Consider the following 9,045-nt stretch of genomic DNA (forward strand, 5'->3'; position numbering starts at 1 on the left):
TGATTATGTACTTAAAGAATATTGCTCTTAAATGTTTCTTTTTTTTTTTCTATTGTGTATCAGATTGAACGCCTGGACATTCCAGCAGTGGCTGCCCAGCGGTCATTCTTGTGGATATGGTGTGGGAATGCCGAAGGTTTGGAACGAGGAAGAACTGTAAGTATTTTTATAATGATTTTAATTTTGGCTCATTAACCAGAATATACACTACATATTCTTTCATACGCACATTCTCTCAACCCTTGTCTACCATATCTTCCAGTATACAAGCTGATGTGGTGTATAATGTAAACATTCAAACAGTTTTTTGCTTGCTTTCCAAATCCTGCTGCATTTCACATGGAAATTTTGGTCCACCAAAGTTGTCTTGGTGTTTTAATTCAACTCCAGCATTTTTGATTAAAGACATTCGAGCGAGATCGTTGCCAGTGCTGCTGGACTGGCTCCTGTACAGGTAGCACGTAAAATACACCATTTCGTGCATGGCCGTTGCCAGTACCTCCTGACTGGCTTTCGTACCGGTAGCACGTAAAAGCACCCACTACGCTCTCGGAGTGGTTAGCGTTAGGAAGGGCATCCAGCTGTAGAAACTCTGCCAAATCAGATTGGAGCCTGGTGCAGCCATCTGGTTCACCAGTCCTCAGTCAAATCGTCCAACCCATGCTAGCATGGAAAGCAGACGTTAAACGATGATGATGATGATGATGATGAATCTTGGTTTGAAAAATTTGGCTTGTATGCCAGAATATACAACCACTTACATACCATATCTTCCAGCATACAAACTGATGTGATATATAGTATAAACATTGAAGCATTGTCTCTGTCTTTCCGAATTCTGTTGCATTTTACACGGGATTTTTGGTTTTCCAAAATTATCTATAAGTCAACCTACCTTTTTTTATTTTTTTTTTTTGCACTCAGCTCTCTAAGCTGTGCTTGTGTGTCTTTGGTGCCATCAACAATGTATTTCTTGTCTGTTGCAGTGCCTGAAACGGTGGGGGTTTCGAAGATGTGAAGACATATGTTGGGTTAAAACCAATATAAAAAATCCAGGACACAACAAGAACTTACAACCCAACGCTACTTTCCAGAGGACCAAGGTAAACTCAGGTTTACTTTTTGGGGTTTTGTTTTATGAGGTTTTTGGAGATTTTTTTCGTTTTGGATATTTTATTATTTGTACACAATGTCTGTATTTGTGTGTGTGTGTGTGTGTAGGGCTGGATTTATGTGTGGGCCAATATGGGTCATGGCTAAGGGGTTGCTAAGCACTGGGTGCTCCTTGAACTCAGAGAGGGCCAAAGCCTGTAGTTAAAAATTAAAGAAATATATTCAGGTGCAGGGTGTGGTTGTGTGGTAAGAAGTTTGCTTTCTAATCACATGGTTCTGGGTTCAGTCCCACTGCATTGTACCTTTGGCAAGTGTCTTCTATAGCTCCTAGCTGAGCAAAGCCATGTGAGTGGATTTGGTAGATGGAAACTGAAAGAAGCCTGTCGTATATTTGTGAGTGAGTGTGTATGTGTGTCTTTGTGTTTGTTCCCCCACCACCATTTGACAACCAAAGTTGGTTTGTTTACTTCCCTGTAACTAAAGTGCTTTGGCAAAAGAGACTGATGGAAAAGTACCAGGCTTGAAAAGATATGTGCTGGGGCTTATTTGTTCGACTGAACCTTTTTGCACCTGTCCATTCAAAGCAGACCTCACACATGGTTCCAGCAAGATGGGGCAACTGCTCGTACTGCAAGAGAAACAGTGCAGTTGCCTTCATGTTCCCCAGATTTTTTCTTGTGGGCCCACCTGAAAGAGAGGGTTTACGTCAACAAACCGGAGACCCTGATGCAACAGAAGGAGAATATCAGAGAAATTAGAGAAGTGGGCTCTGAAACTCTTGAGGGTGTTATGGTGAAAGTTTTGGAAAGAGCACAGACGTGCAAAGCTTAAAATGGCTGCCATTTAAGCGATGTCGTTTTTCATGTGATGTAGCGGGGTTGCAAAATTTGACTTGTGCATATTAATTTCCATTATGTCCTTTATATTGTATTGAAATTTCATGCGTTTATTTGTAGAGTTAAGGAAGTTATTAGAAACTGAAACCCATCAGTGACTTTTGGGACGCTCCGTATGTATGTGTTAAGTGTCTTTTATATATGTCCCCCTGCATGATAGTGGTTGAGGTGATGATGTTGTTGATATTGTTCTTCTGTTTTCCAGGAGCATTGCCTGATGGGTATAAAAGGTACGGTGAAGCGTAGCACAGATGGCGACTTCATTCACGCCAACGTGGACATCGACCTGATCATCGAAGAGGAGTCTGAGTACTCGAGCAAGGACAAACCCGTTGAGATCTTTCATATCATAGAACATTTCTGCCTGGGCAAGAGGCGGTTGCACATATTCGGCAGGGACAGCACGATCCGTCCAGGTTGGGTGACCATAGGGCCAGAGCTGACCAGCAGCAACTTCAATGCCAACATGTACAAACAAATTGTGAACAAGGACGTGTTTGGTCACCTGACTGGCTGCACGGATGAGATTGAACGGCTCCGGCCGAAGTCCCCGCCCCCCAAGAACAAGCCTGGCAACAACAGTTCGGAGAGGGGCAACAAAGATGGCCGTGGAGGTGTGTCTGGACGAGGGGGCGTCTCTGGACGAGGCGGCAACCCCAGTCGAGGCTCGTCGCAGCCGAGAGGTGGTGGCAACAAGGGCATGTTGGTCAGCAACCGAGGGCACCTTGGCCGGAGTCGTGGCGGTGTGATGGGAAGCAGAATGCGAGGAGGTGGGCGTGGTGGTTTCCGTGGACGTGGGCACAGAGGCAACCAAATGCAGCGATAAGTCTGTCCACCTTAGGGACCACTTCTTCCTTACCCCTGCTCCATTTTGGCAGTCACATTGATCCCTTCTTCATAGAATATTTTACATAAACCAACATTCTCCATTTTCATTTTTACATCGTCCTTGTGTTGATTTTAGTTACTGACCATTACATTCTTCAGAGACAAATGTGTGTGTGTGTGTTTATGTGTATGTATGTACCTGGGAGGCATGGTTAAATTGCTAAGAGGTTTAACTAAACAACCATGGGGTCACAATCTCCATGGTATAGCTTTTAGTGTTACTAGAGTGGTCTTGTTGGGGAGTTGGCCCGAACCTTGTCTGGACAAAAACTGACTGGCTGATCAACAGAACTGTGCCTGTATCTGAAATTTGAAAGGTGGGGTTAACCTTCAGCAGTGGTTCCCAACCATTTACTACCTATGAAACCCCTTGATTCGTAATTTACCTGGTGGTAGTGGTGGGGACTATCATAGCTATTCAATGTTTAAAAAAAATCCTCTTATATTTTTATAATTTAATATTATTTGGTATTGTATAAAAAAAAAAAATGTTAAAATATTGTGTATATTGTAAAAATATAACCAGTTTATTGCATGTAAATTTCAACAAAATCTTATATGGATCCTTGTTGAGAACCATTGCTGTTCTGTTAATTCTGCCAGGGTCTTACATTAAGAATATGAGTGTGGAATATTCAGCCACTTACAGCATTAAATAATGAGACAAAATCTCTGTGTTGGATGAAGTGTTGCTGTAATGTGACAGACCACACTGTGTTACACCAAGCCTGGCTGAGTATTTATACATTGAGTACATGTGTCTGAGATACTCAGCCACCTTTGTTATGATACAGCGAATAGGTAGTTCTGTTGATAAGACAGCTGGAATAGTTGTCACTGAAACTGACATAAGGTCCACTTGTATGTATGTATGTAGGTACATTTGGTGTATATATGGCTGTGTTTGTGTGCATGCATGTGTGCGTATGTACCTCTGTGTGTGTGTGTGTGTGTATCACCTGAGTTTTCAAACTTGTCATGTGATCTGAGTCATTTATCAGATTTGTCTCGTGCATCCTTAGCCATCATGGAATTCATGGAATTGGTAAATATCAAGGTTTCCCTTGATATATAATTTTAAAACCCAACATTAAAACATATTTGTCTCATCATTTTCCTGAAATGTTTATAAACAAAACAAAACAAAAAGACAAAAAAAAAAATCAGTATAAATAGACTGAAAAAACCCCCAAAAAAACATGGAAATCCCTGCGGATTTCTCTCACTATACATAAATACATATATTTTTTATTAATGTCTTTCTGATTAAACTTGTAAAACGGGAAAGGACAAACCTATCACTCACTCTGCCAGCAATCTGGCACTGACAATTAATTCCAGACATCATTTGTGGCCAAAGTGTTTTACCTTGGTGCCAGGGTTGTCTCTTTGACATTCTTTGCTCCAGTGACGCTAGTTCCCACTACTTCATACCCCCTGCCCCCCACTCATTACGAATACCTAGTGTCATTTTTTGATATTTTCCTTTCCAAATCAAGTCCTTTGATGGTCAGTCTTTTTATCAAATCCTTCCACCCCAATCTTGATTAAACGGCTGAGCATCGTTTTCAGTAAATTTTCTTTATCAAAAACTTTTTTTTCTCATGAAACTGTTTTATTTATTTTTGTTTCTTCTTTTTAAATTTTTCTGAGGGCAAAATAGAATCAACACAGAATGAAGATTAAAGCCAGCAGGTGACCATTCTAAAATGGCTTTCAGATGGATACCTTTGGAGCAGGGGGGGAAAAAAACAAAAGAAAAAGATGAAGACTAAAAACTACATGGTGAAGGCACATGACTTACTGGTGAGGATATTTAGCTTCTGACCACAAGGACACGAGTTCAATTTCCGGTGGTGCATTGAGTCCTTGAGCAAGACACTCTTTACATTGCTCCTACCTACTCAGCTGGTAAAAAATGAGTTGTACCTGTAATTCAAAGGGGCCCAGCCTTGCCATGCTTGCTGTCGTGCTCATTCTCCCTTGGAACTAAGTTAAGGGTCTGTGTGTCTGTGGAGTGCTCAGTGACATGCACATGAATTTCAAGAGAAGGTTCTTCTGTTGTAAGAGAAACAGTGCTCTGAACAGGATCTAAGCATGATTGTAGATCTGTACAACCCATGGTGACTCGGAAAGTGGATGTGAAATGATGATGATCATTATTATTGATTACAGGTTCCAATGGACTGATTACTGTTAGGGAGTGTGTGTCAACACAGTGCAGAACAAATACTAAAGGGGAACAATTTCTTCTTTTTTCAACATCGGCACGAGAAGGCGAGGCAAGCACCAAATTCACTGAAGGACTTTGTTGGCACAGGGTACCATGCAGTGGGACTGAACCTGGAACCATGTGGTTTGGAAGCAAACTTCTTACCATGCAGCCACACCTTCAAAAAAAACAAGGGGGCCAAGATATGTTTATTAATTTTTTTTTATTTCATTAATTTGTTTTGTTTTTTTTAAAAAAGAAAAATAATTATTTGGTACTGGTGGATGAGAGAGCCAAAAGTCCTGCTGAAGCAATCACTGAAAAGAGATAATTGCTGAGGAATGGTTAAGGAAGACAGCATTGGAAACGGATTTCTTTTTAAATTCTTAGCTTGATTTCAGCCATTGGGCAGTGGCCATACTGGGGCATCATCACATTCAACCCATAGGGGGATAACAATTATATTAAACACATTTGTATATGTAGAAAGACCTTCTCTCTGGAAAATCTACTGGTTTGTCATTTTGACTGCAGCCATGCTGGAGCACTGCCTTCGAGGGTTTTAGTCGATCAAATCAACCCCAGGACTTATTCTTTGTAAGCCTAGTACTTATTCTATTGGTTCCTTTTGCTGAACTGCCAAGTTATGGGGATGCAAACACACCAACACTGGTTGTCAAACAGTGATTGGGGGACAAACACAGATATAGAGATACACACATACATGCATACACACACACACACGTATGTATATATATATATGCCAGGCTTCTTTCAGTTTCCGTCTACCAAATCCACTCTCAAGGCTTTGGTCAGCCCGGTACCACACAGTGGGACTGAACCCAGAACCATGAAGATGCTGTCGTTCATGTATCCACCTGATGAAAACGGTTTTTTTCTAATGACGTAATATCTCCACTAATTAATCAATCAAAAATTCATTGGAAACAGGTGTAGTGAATTGATACATTATCCATCTGTTATTTATTCAATTATCATTCACTTCTCTCAAAACCTGCTCCTTGTGTAGATCCGAAGTTTATTATGGATCGTACGTTTAGTACAAGGTGTGTTTCTTAATTAGCCTCAGGGCTATTGATATAATCAGTCAAGTATAGTTAATTGTATACATAAGCTGATTACCTTTCTGCCTGTACTTTGGTACCCACGCATGTGTTCCTCTAATTTTGTTGAGTACACATTTTACTTTTCGACCCGACCCGGTGCCCGATACACTTGACCCCTGATATATATGTGTATATATATATATATATATATATGGTATTAGGAAGGGCATTCAACCATAGAAACTATGCTGTGTCAGACTGGAACCTGGTGCAGCTCTCCAGTTTGCTACCTCTGGACAAACAGGCCAACCCATGGACAACAGACGTTATGATGATGATGGTTTAGTGTCACAAGGTGAACAAGGGTCAACAAATTTTTGGAGGGTGATGGTTGCAGGAAAATTACAAGGAGAGAAATTCCAAAGGGAAGATGTTTTGGGGGAGGAATGACCGGAAGGCTAAACAATGATAATACTGAAATAAAATACATTTGGGAAAAAGGATACAAAGTGGAGTTGAGACTTTTCATTATAAGAAATGAGATAACGATGAGGAGTGCCAGGTAGAGGGCGTTGTTGTAGAAGATGGAGAAAGTGGTTGCTTCATAGTCAGCTACTTCATTCTTTTTCCATAATATTCTGAAAAGATAATAATATAATAATAATGAGAAAGTAATCATACTCTGGGATATGTCAATACACGCAGATAGAGAAATTAAGGCCAATAGGCCAGATATAGTTGTCAGAGATCATTAAGAAAAAAAAATGCTTTCTAATTGATGTATCAATACCATCAGATGACAACATTTCTCTAGAAGAAATGGAGAAACTTTCAAAATACAAAGACTTGGAAATAGAGGTAACTCGAATGTGGAATCTAAAAACAGAAACAATTCCTATCATAAAAAAATATTCAGACAAATACATAACAAAAACACCAGGACTAACAAGTATATATAATATACAGAAAATAGCACTACTAGGCACTGCACACATCCTACCCAAAACACTTTCAATACAACCATAAGAGCACCACAGCACACAGAGCTGCGCTCGGTAGTGAAGTGAAAGCACGTGATAAAAGTAAGACTACTGAACAATAATAATAATAGTTTCAAATTTAACTGGACTCAGTTACTAGAATACCCTGTGATGTTGATTTGTATAGTTAACTGTTTAGCATTTGTTGCCAGAGCAGCTGTCTGGCTTCCATGCTGGTGGCACGTAAATAGCACCATTTGAGCGTGATCGTTACCAACGTCGCCTTCCTGGCATGTGAAAAGACATTCGAGCGAGATCGTTGCCAGTGCCGCTGGCACGTAAAATACACCATTTCGAGCATGGCCTTTGCCAGTACCACCTGACTGGCTCTCGGAGTGGTTGGCGTTAGGAAGGGCATCCAGCTGTAGAAACTCTGCCAAATCAGATTGGAGCCTGGTGTAGCCACCTGGTCCATCAGTCCTCAGTCAAATCGTCCAACCCATGCTAGCATGGAAAGCAGACGTTAAACGATGATGATGATGATGAAAGATGATTCTGTCAAATTTAATACTTCTTTATTCACATTGTTTTGAATTAATCATCCGTTATCTCATAGCTTTGAGATTTCGATGATGTGAGTGTTTATTTTCAGAATGACATTGTAGGGTAGTTTTGAAGGACTGTCATGACTTGGGTGTTAAAACCTGGCAGAGCCCATCCCCTCTCGAAATCCGATTCCAGCTGATCTGAGACGGAGAACAGGAGTTGATCCCAATATTAGACTGATATTTCCTCGATTCTGAACGGATGAAAGATAAAGTTGACAATGGTTGGTTCGAATATAAAACAGATTGAATATTTTGGCTGGATGTGGGGGTTAAAGATTTATTGTTTTTTTTTTTTCCAGTACAAATACTACCCATACCATGAATTCTGGGTACGCTTGCAATTCAACCCTGGTACTTAAAAAGATCCCACTTCCTCTGGAATAAACAAACAAATAAATAAAAACTTGCCTCTCATCTTTTTCCTTCTTACTCATCTTCTTGTCTTCACCCAACTTTTTCATCATTTCGTTATTGACAGCAGACTCTCTCTTCTGGGCAACTCTAAAGAATAAAGACAAAACAAGGTTGTATAAACAACAAAACAAGGACTATAGAAAGGTAAACAAACAATACTGCATAGAGTTCTATAAAAACAAGATTGCATAATATTGTATATACACAAGATTATGAGGAAACTCCCTTCGGTCATGACTGACCATGGGATTGAACCTAGAAAGTTACCCTCTGAGGCACAAGTCTGGGCAAGGTTGTTTGTGGAAGACCAGCAGTCACCCATGCATACCAGCCTCCCCATCTCCACACCACTGATGATATCCAAAGGAAAAGCAAAAAGGGTCCGATACAGCTTGGGCACCAGTGACATCGCAACTCATTTCTACAGGTAAGTGAACTGGAGCAACGTGAAATAGAGTGTCTTGCTCAAGAACACAACGCAGTAATGATGATATTGCATGTATATTGTGTTTAACCCCAGGCCAGCCTTGATCAAGGAAGTCTTTCAGCCATGACCACCCTGGCCAAGTACCGGATGTCAAAGTTATCAAATGGTGCTCACCCTTAGCTAAATTCTTTAGCAATGTTAGAAACCAGCAATATAACTACTTTCTGAATGAAGATGAGAAAAAAAGAAGAAAAAAATGTTTGATTTGAAGATGAATACTTACTTGTGCTTAAGTACAAATTTGACATTTTTGTAGGCATATGCCATTAGGTAGGTACTCAGCAAAGTTCCAACGATGAAGAGGAGAGCAGATTCCAAAACATCCATTTGGTGAATTCTCCAGAACAACCCTATGAGACACAGAAACAAAAAGTCAAGTA

General features: G+C 40.4%; 2 protein-coding genes across 2 annotated transcripts in view; one reads left to right on the forward strand and one right to left on the reverse strand.

Moving 5' to 3' along the window:
* LOC106879257 (N6-adenosine-methyltransferase non-catalytic subunit) overlaps positions 1 to 4,507 on the forward strand; it is a 13,066-nt gene extending 8,559 nt beyond the window's left edge. Inside the window, exons 7-9 of the mRNA XM_052976808.1 lie at positions 18 to 156; positions 987 to 1,103; positions 2,215 to 4,507. Coding sequence (XP_052832768.1) covers positions 18 to 156; positions 987 to 1,103; positions 2,215 to 2,835 — 877 coding nt within the window. The 3' untranslated portion in view covers positions 2,836 to 4,507. The remainder of the gene's footprint in view (positions 1 to 17; positions 157 to 986; positions 1,104 to 2,214) is intronic.
* An 806-nt stretch (positions 4,508 to 5,313) lies between these two features.
* The window catches only part of LOC106879259 (translocon-associated protein subunit gamma), a 6,325-nt gene continuing 2,593 nt past the window's right edge, over positions 5,314 to 9,045 (reverse strand). The window contains exons 2-5 of the mRNA XM_014928757.2: positions 8,889 to 9,015; positions 8,173 to 8,265; positions 6,683 to 6,814; positions 5,314 to 5,443 (exon numbers count right to left, since the gene is read on the reverse strand). Of these exons, the coding sequence (XP_014784243.1) occupies positions 5,377 to 5,443; positions 6,683 to 6,814; positions 8,173 to 8,265; positions 8,889 to 9,015 (419 nt within the window). The 3' untranslated portion in view covers positions 5,314 to 5,376. The remainder of the gene's footprint in view (positions 5,444 to 6,682; positions 6,815 to 8,172; positions 8,266 to 8,888; positions 9,016 to 9,045) is intronic.

The sequence above is a fragment of the Octopus bimaculoides genome, chromosome 25 (assembly GCF_001194135.2).
Source record: "Octopus bimaculoides isolate UCB-OBI-ISO-001 chromosome 25, ASM119413v2, whole genome shotgun sequence".
NCBI classification, from domain to species: Eukaryota; Metazoa; Mollusca; class Cephalopoda; order Octopoda; family Octopodidae; genus Octopus; species Octopus bimaculoides.